This window comes from Meleagris gallopavo, chromosome 8, assembly GCF_000146605.3.
Source record: "Meleagris gallopavo isolate NT-WF06-2002-E0010 breed Aviagen turkey brand Nicholas breeding stock chromosome 8, Turkey_5.1, whole genome shotgun sequence".
Classification (NCBI taxonomy): domain Eukaryota; kingdom Metazoa; phylum Chordata; class Aves; order Galliformes; family Phasianidae; genus Meleagris; species Meleagris gallopavo.
The window spans coordinates 20,313,899-20,332,449 of NC_015018.2; the positions used below are offsets into that span (position 1 = coordinate 20,313,899).

At 35.6% G+C, this 18,551-nt stretch overlaps 1 protein-coding gene across 1 annotated transcript in view; it reads right to left on the minus strand.

Annotated features, from left to right (window-relative positions):
• Positions 1-776: 776 nt before the first annotated feature.
• Positions 777-18,551, minus strand: part of BTAF1 (B-TFIID TATA-box binding protein associated factor 1) — a 42,549-nt gene continuing 24,774 nt past the window's right edge. The window contains exons 20-38 of the mRNA XM_031554585.1: positions 16,535-16,961; positions 15,364-15,554; positions 13,969-14,122; positions 13,770-13,879; positions 13,026-13,227; positions 12,331-12,479; positions 10,125-10,277; positions 9,354-9,475; positions 8,915-9,082; positions 8,657-8,734; positions 8,448-8,577; positions 7,691-7,832; positions 7,158-7,288; positions 6,576-6,701; positions 5,690-5,842; positions 4,900-5,111; positions 3,844-4,003; positions 3,078-3,248; positions 777-2,367 (exon numbers count right to left, since the gene is read on the minus strand). Of these exons, the coding sequence (XP_031410445.1) occupies positions 2,221-2,367; positions 3,078-3,248; positions 3,844-4,003; positions 4,900-5,111; positions 5,690-5,842; positions 6,576-6,701; positions 7,158-7,288; positions 7,691-7,832; positions 8,448-8,577; positions 8,657-8,734; positions 8,915-9,082; positions 9,354-9,475; positions 10,125-10,277; positions 12,331-12,479; positions 13,026-13,227; positions 13,770-13,879; positions 13,969-14,122; positions 15,364-15,554; positions 16,535-16,961 (3,126 nt within the window). The 3' untranslated portion in view covers positions 777-2,220. The remainder of the gene's footprint in view (positions 2,368-3,077; positions 3,249-3,843; positions 4,004-4,899; positions 5,112-5,689; positions 5,843-6,575; positions 6,702-7,157; positions 7,289-7,690; positions 7,833-8,447; positions 8,578-8,656; positions 8,735-8,914; positions 9,083-9,353; positions 9,476-10,124; positions 10,278-12,330; positions 12,480-13,025; positions 13,228-13,769; positions 13,880-13,968; positions 14,123-15,363; positions 15,555-16,534; positions 16,962-18,551) is intronic.

Here is an 18,551-nt window from a genome sequence, read left to right on the forward strand (position 1 = left end):
AGGAATCTGCTATGATGGACAAAAAAGATTAAGCGTGAAGTAAACTGAATCATGAGCATACATACCTTGGAACGTTAGCATCATCTTCAGCAAATAATACACTACAATAGGGGAAAAGCTGTAGAGCAAAATGTTTTAGTGCTAAGAAGCTGACACATTTGAAGCTTTTATTTCTATTCTATCCTAGCTGTATACCCATTAAGCAGGTGGAGTATAGTTAAAGGCATTCCAGAAACCTATTTCTTTAGTTTTGTTGTAAGTGAATCCAGTTTTTACTCTGAACCCTCTGCAGTCCAAACCAGGTCATGGTAAATGCTATGTTTTTTTTTTTAATATCGCATCCAAGAGAAACGTTGTTAAAAGTATTATGATTGCAACTTCAGGAGGATAAATAACTATTTTATAGTCTTTTGTTGTCTTTTCCCCCCACCAAGAACACTGCAGGAACTGAACAGTTTACTTCTACTGCAACTAATAAAGTCCTGCTGAAAAACATAGTAGTATGACTAATAAAGAACCTAGTACGTTATTATTTCTGGGCACTGCCATGAGATTACTGCACTAGTTTATCTTAAAGTACCTAGTATTCAGTTTCTCTGTCTCTCCTCCTTAAATATTAGAGTTAGAAGCACAACAGAAATAGTGTGTGAAGCATGCAGTTAAAATGAATGTAATGCTATGATTCCAAAAACCCTTACTGTTTTGGCTTTTTTGTCTATTCAGCCACAGCGAGAGTCATCTGTACAGAAAAAAACAAACATGCACATACACAACATACAAGTTACATATTCCCAGTTTTATTTTCATGGAATGCTAATTTAGTTACAGTATGGCAGTTCATAACTATTGAAATGTGACATTAATTCATCTCCAATGCTGCAGAACAGTCTTGATTTATATAGTTTTAAAACAATCTTATTTTACATAGTTGAGGTCTCTGGTGGTTTTTAAGCTCTGATGCTTAAGCACACAGCAAGCTACAAACCTTAGGTTTTATATTTATACATATATTTTTTTTTTGTATTCAGACAACTGCTGTCTGCTGTAAGTTATCTATAATTTAATATTTATAAAAGTGCATATACTGGTACATATGCACATCTAGAAATGCACCTTTGCTACTGCCTCCCTTTTATAAAAAGCTGCTTAACATACAGCCGTATTATTCTCACTCACTTCTATTAAATCCTTTACTATCTTTATTACATGATCTTAACTATTCAAGTCCCTCAAACTGGATGTAGGTATTTCTATGTATATGTTTTCCTAAAGAAAAAAATCTGTCCTATTCCTTTAAGAAGCTTTAAATCATGCATCAATTTAGTAAACAGTCACTTTAGCATGGATTTTAAAATCCTAGACAGTGTAAAATCTACTTCTGGAAAATGTCTGTATATTTATTTTCTTTTTAGTTACAAAAAAATATATAGGATTGAAACATACTGAATACATGCATCTCTCCGAGTGGCTATATTCTAGCCTTATAGATAAATTAAAAAAAGTACACCCCTCCTAAAAGGATGCAAAAATGGCCTCAAATAGACCATTACCTGTATTTAGTATAACTCATTACATTAAAAAGTTCAAGTTGGCTGTTCTCTCAAGATGGTGTCAAAAGACTGAAGAGTGTATTTATACTCAATATACAAAGGTGGGTGCACATACCTAGTGCCATTTAATTACTCTGTACTTTCAAGGCTTCTAGGCTTTGCCTCAGGTGATACAAGTTCTGAAATGATCTGAATGAAAGTTTAAGTTGAATTCTTTTAATACATGATAAAAGCAAGTTGTGTTTAAAAGAAAAATGTACACGGAACAACCTAAAGTTCTCACTGAAACAACTGTACAGAACTACTACAGATACAGAAAGAAATAATAGTGGACTTACTTCAAACAGAAGTAACACTTGATAACATTTGTAAAAACCTGCTTTGTTTTATTCTTCTACCAAGTTAAGAATTTGCAGCCATTCGGAACAAGTAAGATTCAAACCACCTCACAATGCTTACATTTAAAGTTATTCTATACAGTGCAAATGTTTAAGACAGAATAACTCCCCAGTGAGACAGGTAACACTACTCAGTGTCAGCCTTTTGAAGATTCTTCAATAAGTCTATTTACACATTAAGCTAAAGGTTCACTATATATGCTTTGAAGTTTGCTGAATATCAGCAGAAAAAATTGTGAACTAGCAGCAGTTGTGTTACAAATATATGATGGTTACTTTAATGAATGCATAAAGTTTTCGAGGCTGTATTCAGTGTCATACTGTTCTTGATCCCACAGTTCTCCAAGGTTTTCGAGCACTGACTTCATTGATGCTTTCCCAGCAGAGGTAGAGGTATCAGGTTTTTCAGTTTTTCCATCCTTCCAAAAAATAATAGAGAAGAATGTTTTCAGGAATATCTACTGATCATAAGCATGTATTCTTAGTTTTCCTTTACAAATTATTCCTAAAAAAAAATTCTTTAAGTCTGATGATTGGAAATGTTGGAGCAATTCCAGAAGAGGTCCACAAAGATTATCAGAGTGCTGGAGCACCTTTCCTATCAAGAAAGGATACAGAAGCTGGGCTTGTTTAACTTGGAGAAGTCTCCAGGGAGACCTCATTGTGGTTTTCCAATACTTGAGGGGAGCTTATAAGCAGGAAGGAAGCAATTTTTTTACACAGTCTGATAGTGATTGGATAAGCAGGAATGGCTTTAAAGTAAAGGAGGGAAGACTTAAGTTAAATTTCAGACAAAGTCTTTATTCAGAGCGAGGTGAGGATTCAGAGGAACTGCGGATGCCTCATCCCTAGAAGCATTCAAGGCCTGTGTGGATGAGGCCCTGGGCAGCCTGATCTAGTGGGTGGCAACCCTGCCCATGGCAGGGAGGTTGGAACTGAACGGACTTCAAGGTCCCTTCCAACCTAAGCCATTCTATGATTAATTTGGGAAAATGCCTTCCTCCTGTTTTTCAGAGTTATCTGCTATTCATTATTCCACTTTAAGTATTCATCTGAAGTTCTGCAATTCCAAGCTTTTCCCCAGCTTTCTTCTGGTTTTGGTAGCTATTTCTAAAAAATGTTCCTTTACCTTGTCAAGAGTGAAGAGATCAAGAAGCTGTTCTGTTCCCATGCTCTGTAGGCTTGCGTTTTCTTGGCTGATCACTGTATTAGCAATGTTCATTTTGAACTTCTGAAGACCCATAATCTTCTCCTCTAGAGTTCCCCTGGTTATCAGGCGATACACATTAACAACACGTTTCTGAAAGAGTAAAAACAACAGTTAGCTAAAAGAAGAAAAATAACAGCTTCAGTATTCAAGAAAGTGTGATCTTTTACTATCTGTCAAGGATGGCTGGGAAGTAGTTTGGTATACTCTTGGGTAATTTTATAAGTTTGACTGCTATTAAGAGAAAAGAATGAGTACACAGCTATGCTAGCACACAGTAGAGGCATCTGCAATATCTGTGCTGAGGCAGTTAGGAATGTTGCTGTTTGTCATAACTGTAGAGACTGTAACAACTAGTCACTTGTTCCCTGTCCAGGCATCAGAGAAGGACAATTCTATGTGGCTTCCCTTTAGTACCTTCTTTTTGTTGCATTTGTTCCTCCACTAAAAGATGATTCTCTCTCTGGATGCTTCTCAGCAGCTCAGTATGGAAAAGGGGATCATACAAAGTTGGGGAAGGGATATGAAGGTAGACCCTTCAACATCTGACATTTGTAAGAAAGCAGTGACTGAAAACTAGGTGGAAATCCCTAGAAATCACTTTGTGTGCTATAATGTTAATCTTATCCAAATCTGAAGAAACAGGAGCTCAGCACGAAAAAATATGGGAAAATGAAGAGTTTTTCACCTGTCCAATACGGTGTGCCCGGTCCATGGCTTGCAGGTCTCTCATTGGGTTCCAGTCATGTTCCACAAACACTACTGTATCTGCCCCTGTTAAGTTAAGTCCCAATCCACCAACATGAGTGGTGAGCAACAGAACATCTATAGATGGGTCATTGTTAAACCTGAAAAAAAAAAAGGAAGTTAAGCATAGCTTCCACATTTTAAGGATGGAAATATGAACCTCAGCTGCCTGAGGTTCCTCTGTTGATCTAATACTGAATAATTAAAAAAATGGAGTAATTTATTACTAATTACTAATAAAATGAAATAAAACTTGCAGTATCTAAGACATCTACCCACTAGCAATAAAAGTATTTGTACTGTTGGTCCTAGGTTAAATAAGTTGAGCAAGTCATCCAAGTAAATACAGGCATAAGCAAAGTTATACATCTCCTTAAAATTGTTTTCCAACTTCTATCCCTGATATTAAAATTAAGATAGACCTTTTTCCTATATTAACACATGCCAGTAATGTTGGGGTTTGGTTTTACTTCTATTAATACAGGAAAGAGCCATATTAAGTATGAAGTGAAACATAGCTCTTACATTCCCATATGCCAATTTTCTATATCCCAAGTCTCTTAGGGTTCTTCATAAAACTGTAATAATCTCCAGGTGATATACAGAAAGGATAGCATAGAACACCAAGGTCATTTGCTAATTTATGCATTTGTTTTCATGTGCCAGTTGTTATAAGGGTAACCACATACTTTTGTTTTGACTGCAATTTGATGTCTTTACTCAGGTTATAGAGAAAGAATAGATATTAGCAATTTTCTTCCTCAACGTTGTTTTTAAAAAGTGATCCAATTACTTTAAAGGCAGTACTTAAGTTCTGATGCAGACTCTAGCTATTCACATACGCTTTCACAGGCGGAAGTGATGGCATTTTTATTTTTAACTTCTTTTAAATATAAGTTAGACAGTGATGGCCTTGCAGTACAATGAGGTGTCAGTTACAGACCATAAATAACTCACTGCAGTTGTCTTTATATCAGTCATGAATGAATATGCTTACTGTGAAACAATGGAATGCCTCTGGCCAGCAGGTATGCTACCATCTAATCGTAAATAGGTGACTGAAGGTAACTGAGGTCTGAGAAGGTCATGCTCTACTATGTCCAGCATGCTCTTAAGTTGACAGAAGATAAGTATCCTGTGTTGGGCCACAACAGCTTCTGTACCACTCTCTGAAGATCCACCATTTCCCAAACCACAATCTAGCAGCAGCTTTAAGTAGAAGAGCATTAAATTAAAGCATATCAAAGTGACAGTAGATCCCATGTAAATTCTGATATGGATAGACTACCAAAAGTAGAAGAGAAACCCAATAAACTACAAAGGAAGTCTGTGACAGCTATTCAGATGACAGAGAAAAGTCTATTCTATAGACAAACTACAAGTTTTCAAGATTCATCAGAATATTCGTTTTCTTCATTTTTCTTTATTTATAGTAGAATTTGAAGTCTTTAACACAACCTAATTTTATCAAACTAATAACCTCCAGTATAGTAAATCAGAATAAAGCTGCAATGAGAAGGCCAAGAGTAAGAAACAGAAAATAACTACAGTTTCTTACAAGGCAGCAAAATTTAATGTAAAACTCATTACTTTCTGTTCCACTTCCAATTTTGGGTTTTCTTGTCTAAACAGCAAAATAGGGCATAAACTTTAAAAAGAAACCCCTGGACTCTATTTTATCTGTTACTTAACTCACATTTTAAGATCAGTTTTCAGATTGATGGGATCTTAAAATCATAAACCATAGCATAGAGACACATTAAGGCACAACACATAAGTCTACTTACTTGTTTTAAAGCAGAAAGCTTAGGTGCATGTTGGATATCTCGAAGGGATGAATTATGAGCTGCAAGTTGCTCTGTAATTCTTTTATATTCTGGATGCTGGGTTGTTAGCACTAGTGCTGGATGGTTGCATAGCTTCCGTAAATATTGCAATGCCTTTAATTCAATTTAGTTCAAAGAAACTGTTAGTAACAATGTAGTCACAGCTGTATAGAAGCCACTTAGCCGTATTCCACAAGTTAGACTGGTATATTTTCATTTAATTAAATTTACCCTTTTTGATTAAGAAAACCTATATTTTAGACTGCATCTGTTACTGTTAGGGCCATAATGATCTTGGTTCTTGTTACAAAGATGACCGTTTTCTACATCTATGAGAGCAGAGAACAGGTGAGAGGCATAGGAGCTGAGCAGAACCCTTTGAGAATTATTGCTTCTAGATAACTAAAGCTTAATTTGCAGTTCTGTAAGACAATGAACCTTCCCGTCTAACCTTAAGGTAACTGTTTGGTTCATGCTTTGCAATCTTAATTTTGCAGTGTAAATGATAGAACTAGAGGGTACTAACTTAATGTTTTGTACTCTCGATAATCATTTTTGGTTGATAGCATAATGTAAGATCCACAAAATCTGAATGATAGTAAATATTATTAAAAACAATTTGAAGTCATATTTACATCACTGTTAATACACTGTAACATAATTTAAGCATAATAGCTATACATCATCTTCCAGGCAAATTAATAAAAAATTCTAAATATTTCACTTACACAACTATAGGCATACAAGTTTAAGTTAACCATAATAATTTTTTCAGTTTTAATTAAACACAAGTATAATTACCATAAATAAGTGAACAAGTTAGTGAAAATTGGAAAATAAATTATACCTGAAATACATGACCTGTAGCTTTGAGCTTTGGTTTTTCAGTTTCTTCACGTAGTGAAATTGAAGAAACTGTTTCATCAATGTCACATTTGGCACGAGACTTGGCAAAGTCTTCATAAAGCTGAACCTGTAGAGCATGTTCCAGACAAAAGAATGAGTATGCATTTTCCTCACAAAAAAGGAAATAACATTTTTCCAAATTTAATTTCAAGTTCAGGTTCTAAACTATTGGAAAACAAGGAAAGCTATTTTATAGGTAGCAGAAGATCAACATTAATAGTGTAATCACTTGCAAGTGAATTTCTTTCAGCTTGTAAAGTATTTGTTAAGAAAAAGCTACAGATGCCGACAAATTGTTCTTGTAGAACTAAGCCAGAAATTAAGGTAAAGTGCAGTCTACTGGACTGCACGTACATATCAATATTACTAGGATTTTTTTTAGTCTTGTGGCTTCAGAGAATGTCAAGAGCTGATATAAAATTGACGTTGTAATACAGAACTGCTTGTTCTTATCTCTATGCTGTAAAAAAAAAAAAAAACAAATGAACACAACCTAAGCTTCCAGCTGACTTCTTTAACATACCTGTAAGGGACTGAGAACACAGTAATAATCTTGAATAATTTTGGGTGGAAGATCTTGCAGTACATCCTCTTTCATTCTCCTTAGCAAGAATGGCAGAACTTGGCGGTGCAGTGCTTCCATTGCAAGAACCCCTAGTGAAGGGGAAGGGAATGGAAACAAGTTAAATTTTGTAGAAAAGAGAATCATAGAATGGCCTGGATTGAAAAGAACCACAATGATCATCTAGTTTCAACCCCCTGCTATGTGTATGGTCGCCAGCCAACAGACCAGGCTGCCCAGAGCCACATCCAGCCTGGCCATGGATGCCTCCAACCTGAGCAATTCTATGATTCTATCTGTTTAAAACCATTTCCCCATCAGCCCATATAAACAGTTGTTAAATACAAATAATTCAAAACATTCAGAACACAGAGAAAAACAAAAAACCCACCACCCAAAAAACCAACACTCTTAAGTTGGAATTGACTGCACTTCAGAAGTTCCTGTTTGAAAGGAAAAAAAAAACCCACAACCCTTAAGATTTTGATCCTCACCAGCTTCTTGTTCACGACTGGAGCTTCGGGCATCTCTACTTGCCAGTATTGGTTTGCCATAACGAGCTGCAAATTGGCGTTCAGTACCCAAAAATCCTGGCATAAGGAAGTCAAACAATGACCACAACTCTAAGACGTTGTTCTGAACATAAAAGAAACAGTTGTTAAATTCCTTTCAGAAGTAATGAATTGTTCCAAGTTATCAGGAACACTTCCATACATACTTAATGCTTCCAGGAGAATATTCCAAAGGTTCAACACAATTCTGAACTCCTGAAACCCAGGGGCTCTTTCATCAGTTTAAATTACATAATCTTCAACACTTAAGCGGATTTTCTACAGTATCTGATGTCGTAAGCCACATCCTCAGTTATGCACAACAAAATCTAGGAGATTCCACTGGTCTCAGTCTTAGATGGGATGGATATTCCAGACATAAATCATTAGGACAGAGCTCAAACTGTGGAGTTCTTTAAATCAAGATTCCTGTTAACTTCACTTGAGGCATTAGTAAATGCTCTTTTCCTGCCCCCTACCTTAACAAGTGGTAGAGAGTCTTTGAAACCCACACTATCGTGGCTCTATATGTAGGCATAATGGAAAAGAAGATTTACTTTCAAGCACTTACTAATAAAAAGCTTATTTTACAGCATGTACTTGGAACGAGAGAACTCTGATCAGCCATACAATAAAACAGAATGCAAAATGCTCATTTCTACTACTCACCAAGCTCCTTAGAAAAAAGGACAGCAGTTACCTGAATTGGTGTCCCAGAAAGAATTATCCTGTAATTGGCAGTCAGCTGTTTTACTGCTTTTGACAGTTTTGTTTTTCCATTTTTTATTACATGGCCTTCATCAAGAATGCAGTAATTAAACTTAATATTTCTAGAAAATAAGAACATAGACTTAAGTAGTATTTAATATTCTAAGTTATTAAAACCTCAGAAAACAAAGCAATTCTTACCTGAAGAAATCAATGTCATTTCTCACAACATCATACGAAGCCACTATGAGATTGTGCCTTTTCACCTGATATTGTAATCTTCAGGAAAAAAAAAGACATCGTAACTGAAGTGTCCCTTTATATTATTGCAGCCTTAGAAGTACCACCATACGTTTTACCATGATCACAAACTCTGTTTCAGTAATCAAGTGAACTGCAGAATTTGGTATGATATTTTACTGTGCCTAAATCATAAATATAAAGTGCAAAGCGCATTACCTTGCTCTCTCAGTAGGAGGTCCTGTATAGTGCAAAGGATTAAGATATTCTTTGGAGCAAAATTTTCCCACTTCATCCACCCAGTGTCCTGTGAGTGTAGGAGGACATACCACCAACGAGGGAAGGGGGACACTGTCTACCAGTTTTGTTCTTGCATATTCTTGAGCCCTTTAAGAATATCAAAACAAAATTTTGTTGTTGTTTTTCCTCTCCTGGAGGTGGTGGAGGTTTTATTCTGTGATTTTTTTTGTTTTTGCTGTTGTATTTTAAAAAACAGAATCACAGAATAGTTGAGGTTGGAAGGGACCTCTAGAAGGAAGGGTCATCTGGTCCAACCCCCAGCTCAAGCCAGACCACCTACACCTGGTTGCCCAGGATAAGAAATCATAACCATAAATAAAACTTGTTCAAGTCCTCATGATAGAACATTTAAGCTCACCTGAGGCAATGATCACCTGCAAGAATACAAATGGACTGTAAAGTTTTCCCTAAGCCCATATCATCACAAAGAATTCCATGAAGTTTGTATTTATTGAGAAATGCCAGCCAGTTCACTCCATCCTGAAATCAGAAAATGAAGAAATACCTCAGAAGTATAAAAAAAAAAAGCAGCCTTTGGCTAGCTAAGCTTCCTTAAAATAGCCGTGTATTCCATTACTGTCACTGCAAAATGATGAGTTCATCTTCCCACCCCACACTGCTTACGTACACATGCAAACTCCTAAGTGCAAGTGCAACTAACTGGTGCATCTAACAAGTGCTTAGTGTCCATAAGTCTAAAAAGAGATCCCCATAAATGCATCTGCTAGATTCACTCAAATCAGAGGGGAGAAAGAGGTAGAAACATAAAGTAGCCAAACATTATAATGAAGCCTGGCCTTGCAGTAGCAAGCTGCTGCAGACAGCCTTAGCAAGGCAGACCTCATTGGCCACTGAGAAAAATACGTAAGGAGGAAGGAAAAAAAAAAGGAATTAGTATAAATTGAATTAGTATAAATTAGTATATATATTGCTTAATTTGGTCTTCCTCACCCAAGAGTCAAAAATGCACATTGCTCAACTAATAAGAAAATAATTATAATTTAACAAAGCTAACAAAATACAAACAAACAAAAACACAAAACAACATACCTAACACCCAAACAACCTTCCCATAAAACCCTACCAGACTGGAAATTACCATTCTTGTTAAAGAAGTACAAGCTCTCACCTGCTGGTATTTCCTCAGCTCTGCTTTGATTGGTACTGGAATTTTATAGTTTTCCAATTTTTTTCCATCTAACAATTGTTCCAGAAAGTGGCGTTCTTTAGCTTTCATTCGAATTAATTCTTCGGACATGTTTGGTGGATCTGGTATACCTGCCTAAAATAGTATTTTTAAAGCAGCAATGTTAGGGCTGTGGTACTTAACTCTCACACTGATGAAATAAAACCTCATATTAGCTTGGATATTTTAAATAAACAGATGGCAAAGATCTGCAATCTTTTCAACTTTATATAAAATAAATCCAGGGAATTTTACAGGTCGGCTTTTAATATTTAATTTCTTTTGCTAAGTGACAAACAAGAACAAGCATCTCCTAAAAGGAAGCCAAATTGTGGAAATAAACAGAAAGGATAAAGAAAATTAAAGCAAGCACATCAACTTTATCAAAACTCCACAATTACTGAACTTTTTTTTGTTTTTGAGGTTGAATTAAGATTCCTTAAGTCAAGTATCTCACCATAAAAAAAAATTTACTTCCATATTCTACTCACTGCTCTGTTTCTACTGACTTCAACCCCATACAGTTATTAATTTAAATTCCTTCTTTGGCCTCACATTTAAAATCATTAGCATTCAGAAGACTGCCTCTCAAAACAATACCAGTATTTTCTCTCATTATTAATCTACTTCATATGACTAAGCTTGTATATTTAATACACAAAATCTGATACCGAATCTCCTTATCTATTAATCAATTCATATTAAGGAAGTTCTTTATTTAAGTAAGTAATAAAACAAGTGTTCTACATTTTGAAGAGGTACTCACTAAATTAACACAGCTTTAAAAAATGTAACCTACATGTATTCCAAAGTACTGTATTTACATGGATATGAAGAGAACTGTGTGCTGGAATGAACAGCAGCACACCAGTCAGCTCGTTTCCCTAGAAATTCAGTTCTGCTGTGCTCATTTTCAATTTGAACATTTCAGTGTAAGCATACACGAAGTGCTCCTTCCAAGGCAGTTTCTTATTATCAGATTTTAAGGTTCTATTACACTAAATTAAAAATCAAGACAATAACAGATACGAAACCTATTAAGCTAGTAATACTTTTTCATTTAAAAAAGGGCATATGAATTCTCAACTGTCTTCTATTACCATCTGGTGGTGAAAATCAGTTACTTGGAAGCTGTGAAGTGCAATGTTAAAACATGTTGGAGGTCTGCAAGTTTCAGGAAGAGTGATAAACAGAAGCAAATTACTGCTTAATTACCGCTGGATAATACTCATTTTGCCAAAAGCTGTGGAATTTGTTTTCTTCTGTTTAGAAGAGCATCTTAGTTTCAGAAGGGATGGAATTATTTAGTTCAGCATGTTTGTTATGATGCTATATTTTTGGTTCTACGAGAAAAACAATGTTGATAACACCCTGATGTTTACAGTTGCTGCTAAGCAGTGTTGTACAGAGCCAAGACCATCCCAGGAAGCTGGAAGGGAAAAGAATTAGAACAGCTGACTTAAACTGGCCAAAGGGATATTCCATACCATTTGACATAATGTGGAGAGTTTTGAAGAGGGTGAGAGTCCATCTGTCTCTTCCCCTGTTTGAGGGGCTAGCTGGGCATTGGTCAGGAGGTGGTGAGCAATTGCTTGTGCATTACACATTACATGCATTCATTTATATATACCTTCACATACATATACACCTTCATATATATACAAATGTGTATAGTACATTCACATATAGATACAAATGCATATACATGTGTACAGCATATGTATATAACATATACATATCCTAGTAAATAGTAGAACTCATGGGTTGAGGTAAAAACTTTTTTTTTTTTAAACTTCTCTCCCACATCAGAGTGGCAATCACCATATCCAGGAGAACAAACATACAACTTCTAAGCTGCTTTACACACCAAATTAACATATGCACTTTAACTTTGTGTACACAGATGAACTAAACTTCCTGTAGAGACAATTTTTATTTTAACACTGATTTAGAAAATGCTAGCAAAGGGCTTCGTTTTTCTCACTTTACATTATAAAGAATATATCACCAGTTGTCTGATCTGGACTGAATTTCTAAAATACAGTTATTTATTCAGCATTTAATGAACCAGATGCTTGGGCTTTGTAGCTGATGGAAAAGTGGAGACAAAACAGTTCATATTCTCATTATACTTAGAATTTCAACTTACCTCAAGAGGCATTAGTCTAATTAGTGTTGCGAAGCACTGAGTAGCCATGAAACGTACACTGTCTGTCTGATCGCTCATTCTACCCAGAACTGGAACTACCAGAAGAACAATGTATGGAACAATACCTACGTCTAGCTGTTCCATTACACCTGAATCGTCTATTAAGGAAATAGTGTTTACATGTTCAGCATTGTCTGACATCATTATCCACCTGGCAGTTTCACATACAAGTTATTAATAAATTACTTCAGATGAACAAGATTTCTACTAACAAAGGAACGAAAAAAAATTGTCTGATCTGCCCAACTACCCTTAGGGCCACCCCAGGGAATTCCAGTACTTGGTGCATTTTGGTAACGCTAAACGTTAACTTCCTTATTATTTTTCAGTTCATTTTTTTAAGCTTGTTCTCGGAGGGTAATGTGGTTTTCCACATTCAGCATTCTTTAGAATATTGAACTGCTTCCACCAAAACTTCACTTGATAAATAATGAAGACTAATAATAATAGAGACTAAAAATAATGAAGTATAAATAATGGAAATAAAGTTCTTACATTTGTTATCTACAGGAGAAAAAGAACTTAACATTCTATCTCAGTCCCTTTCCCATTATTTTTAGGCAATGGTTTTTGTTCCTCTAAATTTTGCAGCTGAAGAAAGGCTTCTGCATTTTTGAGTACTCAATCAAGGATACATGCAAGCGCTTCAATTGCACCTTCTTGTTTGGTGTTGTCATCTATTGCTCCCAGCCACGGTAGAACTTGCTCCAGAAATATATTCATTGTTTCCATGGTAGCTATTTTGCTCATAACACCTACACAGCGAGCAGCCATGTGTCTCACTGCAGTGCTAGGATGTTGAAGGCACATACAAAGATGAGGCAAATGCTCAATTAACTGAATAGAGGGTAAGGGGGAAAAAAAAAAAAAAAGGAAGTTACTATGAGCTATTAAAAAATATTGAATTATTTTAAAGTAAAGAATGTTTAAACCATTGTTGCCTCCACAAAAGTGCTTAAACTGGTTTCTTCACATGACTTCACTGTGCAGAACTGAAAATTTTTTTCAGAAGAAAAATACAATTCAACTTTTAACAATTATTATTCCCCACTACAATGAACATTCAGAGTAACAAAATATTTGCTACTTTAGTAAAAGTGCAAGCTTTAAAATAAAACTTTTAAATTAAAGAGGTGTTTTAACACTGGAAAAATACAGTACTAAGCACTCAGAACTCTTTATAAAGAATCATTACAGATTATAGATGCAGGTTAACAAATCCTTCCGGCCTGCAAATTTGTCCCAGGCTGGTCCCAATTAGAAAACCTGTCCCATTTTAGAAAAACCTAAAAAGAAGCTGTACAAAACAAAGATCTAAAATGATGTCAATGAACAGACTGAAGTGCTTCATACAAAAAGCTGTTTTTGAACTTCATTACCAGAGGATGAAGCTGAATATCCATTGAGGCTGCTGTTATTTCAAAAACCTGTAAAGAGTTTACTAACTCCTGGGCAGGAGCATCTCCTTTTTCCAGCAAGGACTTTCGATCTGTTAAAAACAGAAAAGGGGTTCAATTTCAGATTAACATGCTGTCCCCATTCTACTGGTCCCCCAACTTTAATTTTAAGTATAATTACCAAAATTATTTATGTGAATATTGTTCCTTAATGAGCCAACCATAGCATCCCAGAGATGAGGCAATCCCTTTGCCATTTCAGCACCAAAATGTTTAGCTATTGTAGATAAGGCAAACTCAGCTCCTCTTCTCTGAACAACATACGGCTTCTGAGCCTGGAATTGAAGAATTTTTAATGAAGTAGTAAAGACAGGATGAAGCGCATCTTGTTTCAAACAAGCTTAATTCACTAAACAAATGTAAACAATGATGAAAACAAAGGTTTCTGTATTTTGTAAACAGACATGCATAATATTCTGTAGAAGTGCTGTCACATTAGTTATATAATGTCAACTTCAGAAAGGTTATTTTCACATTCAGAAGTTGTATGAAAACTTGCTGTGCAGGCACTAAACTGTAAGATTACTTTGTTATTTATGTTAGACAACAACAAAAAACACTCATAAAGCAAAAACATCACTCACACAACCACACTTGATTTCTCTGAATGATGATTATTTTTAAGGAAGTTCCCATCATTACGTAGGCAACTGATTTTGATGGTGGCTACTTCCCACACATCCGTGTGTTTGTTTTTTCTTTACAAATTATTTATTCTTTTTTGCAGGTTAAAAAAAAAGGCAAGTCTTTTATAGCAGCTTATTTTCTATAAATTTGGGAATGTGGCTTTTACTGACAGGGCATTTTAGCACTAAGTTTTCCAATTGATTCCAATTCTAAAACTAAAGGTATTGCCAACATAGAGGACACCAGTAACAGCAACGTGTCAGCACAACTTTCCAAAAGCAGTACTGTATTTGTTATTAACTCCTTCTCCTGCTCCCACCCTCTTCAGAGAGTGAAACTGATACAAACCACTTAACAATTAAAAATAAAATACACAATGCTGTTCAGTAAGTACAGTTCTGACTAGCATCACATTAAATACTTTGGTAGCTTTTTAAGAATAAAAGGATAACAAAAAAGGTTTAGCGCATCAAGCGTGGAACTCAGGTGTACATCCTAAACGCAGCTGAATTTTAAACAGTTTTTCATGCTGCAGAGTTTCTGCTGTGTATCAAAATAATCAAAACTTGATGTGAGTAACAGGACATAATCACAGCTCTATTTAGGAAAATCCATTTGCATGGATTTATATTGAGATACCAATACCCTGCCAAATGTAAGGTTTTTCAGAAGAATTAATTTGCTTAACAACACACAGAAGATTGAAGATATTATCATCACCATTAATTAACATAGGCTGCTTGTCTCACAGAATCATATTTTTTACTTAATTCTCCTGGGGTAAGGATCCTGGGCAACCTTTTTGTAGCACTATTGATTTCAGTGTGTTCAAACTAATAAAGAGGAGGACTGGGCATACAAATTGAAAAATTTGCATTTATAATTTTACCTCATCAAGTTCTGTAGGAATGCTTCCACTGCTGCCAGTGGGGAGGTCTGCAATTGGGGCTTTGGGAGCTTTAGGAGCAGGACCTCTTCGACTCGTGATGGCGAAAGCAGCTTTCTGGTGTCTGTACAGTGTAATTATTCCCCTGTGCTTAGTAACTGTATGATGCATCCCATCTTTGTCAGAGTTGGGTCCTAAGGGAGAAGAGAGAATAGCTGAAAACAATTTAAGCTATGGTTCAAAACGTGGGTGGAAGTGATAGCCACTTACAAATCATCTGCAGATCTCAAAGTGCTTTGAAAACCATAGGTAGGTGTCATTGCTCTCAGGGATGGAAATAATTTAAGTGTAGAGAAGAGTTACTTTGTTAAGAGTGTATTAGAGACTTGGCAAGGAAATCTAACATGTGTACTGCCAGATTAACTCTTATTCAGCAAGAAACAAATCAAGTAAAAACCAGCATAATGTCCTAAAGACTAGAACTTTTTACCCTTTGAAAATAATTCAAGACTTTTATCATGAAACAGAGTGCAGATGAGTATCTTTGAATTTCTTGATGTTTCTACTTAGGCTAATCATCATAATTTTGGATTGGATGTGAATGTATTATTCTACTCTGAGATGAAGGAGTACACGTTAAAAGGAAGTAAAAATCTCTAATGGTCAAACCTGAAATTTGGCTAAAGATTTTATAAATAGCAAGGTTTCAATTTGCATTGCTCATTAAATCCACACATTTTTAGCAGTGGACAGTCACTTTAAGAAACTCCACGTCCACAGCAAGCACAAGACTTTTTGTTAACTTCAAACATTGTCCTCATCTGTTGTCACCTTACAATTAGTCTACAGAACATAACACAAGTCAGACTTTTTCTCCTTCTTTCTGACAAGCTACTTTCTGGTTTCAAAACTGATTCCATTTCAATGAAAAGCTTCATGACATGGATTAGAAACTGATAATGATAGGCGAACAGTAAGTAACTAAAAACTGGAGCTAAGGTATATTACATTAATCTATACACTGTGTGGAACTGCAAGATACCTGAATGAAGTAATTACTAATAAATAAAAGATTGTTGCTGGCATTTTAATATACTGAAAGCAAGATTCACTCAAATACTCATTTTAGCAGTTCAGAGATAAGCACAGATCCTAGCAGTTCTACATAGCATACCTTTTGAATTTTCATTGCCACTCTGAGGCTGTGCAGGACATGCTGCTAGTGGGGTGAGATGTGGATCCACACAGAGGGAGTTGCAGAGATTTTTTATTATCTTGGAGTTGGGACAAGGAGACCTTGTTGTACACTGCTGAAGTAATTTTGCTATGCATGAAGCCACATAGTTTTGTACTAGCGTATTCTCCTCTTTTCTGATAGCTTCCATTAAAGGCTTTATAACAGGATTTAATTTTTCTGGCAGTTGCTGCAAATTCACAACTGCACATGCAGCAAAAGTATGAACTCGCAGATGCAGCACTTGCCACTCTTGATTTGTTTCTGTAACAGTCATTTGGACTTGTTGTCGTTTACTATCCAACTGTTGTAGAATTTCAGGATTCAGAGTAAAAGATGATGTCACTTCATTAAAAACAGAAGTAACCTAATGAAGAAGAGATGAAGTTACAAATTATTTTATTTACTATAAAAAGGGAACAAACTGAACAATGTGGTTTTCATGGCAGAGCATGAGCCACTTCCAACATTCCACAAAAAATCTCCATTTTTACCAGCAAATTACAGGAAGTGCTATAAAACAGGGTCTGGAATCTTGAACTCCAGGTTAAGTGGAAAATTGGGCATATTAAGAACATTTCAGTTCTGTTTACTCCCAAATCTAGAAGAATTTAGATAATTCCCAGAAGGTATCCTATGTTCACCAAATATATCCAGATATTTTAAGTCTACCTATAAGAAATACAATAGGCCAGAAAGGACGTGCAGGGCTCTGCGCATGAGCAAGTTCTATGATTTTCTTTTGAGGTAATGCAGGATGATGTAAAACTTAAGGAAAAAGTCAACACAACGTAGTAGGTGGCAGCACATGCCATATTTCCCATATCCCCCCCCCAGACAGCCAACTACTGTTGCTAAAATTTGTCACAGGAAACAGACTGCAAAGTACAAGAAATCATGGGAACACTGACCTTATTCTACAGATAGGACACGACTCTGAAGTAGGTGAAAAATGTAGAATGAAAAATGGTAACTTTTGAGAGAGTGTTTTGGTGTTTTTTTGTGTTTCTTTTTTTGCGCTTATTTTTAATTGTTTTTACTTCTAAATGTTCAAGACTTTCAACTATGAAGTGATACAGATATGTCAAGTACTACACATGACCTTGATTCAGGGAATGACCAAGGGACACAGAAAAAGTATATAGGTAGAAGCACAGCATTTTTATATCTAATGCATGGAGAACCATTCTACAAAAAAAGAGCACGATGCATATATTTAGACAGCTACAAAAGAAAGCAAATAGTTGTGGTATGCATCTTATGAAATCTTTAAATCCAAAATGGGTATCTTCGGCATAAGCATGCAGCAGTCAAGCAGCTGTATTGCTAGACTGAAGAGTAGAAAGTTGAGGTATATGAAAACTCCTTTACTTAAACAAAAGCTCTTATGATTCTGTCTAGCTTTTCCTTGGGAATCTATTCAGTTTAGACTGGCTGCCAAAATCCCTTCAACCCATATACGCAATCTTCTATAACTTTAAGAATATGTTGAGATTTCCAAGTTAAGCTACTACCAAAATATTACCATCTAAGACTTTGAACATCCAACATCTTTCTGTAGTCTAATGGTGGCCATAGTGATACAAATCCTAAACTTCTTTTGTTCTCTTCAGCAGACCTACACACCTCTCCCATTAAAGGTGCCTTTAATTTAGGGGTCTCTCATAGAAAAGATTCCATCTTTTACACAGAATATTTTTTTAAAAAGCTCTTCGCATGAACTTACACGTTTATTTGCAAGTCTTTTGACAGTGGTTTTAAGCATTTGCACTTGCATTCTTTTTTCTTCTGTGTAGATTTCAGTAGTGCATCTATCACCAGGAATCAGAACATTGAAAATTTTTTCTCCACTAAGCGCTTACATTGGATTCTAGTTCATTTTTTAAACAGTTGATAAACATCATGGAGGGAGGTGGTGTGTGTGTATGTATATGTGTTACACATCTTATGTCAAACG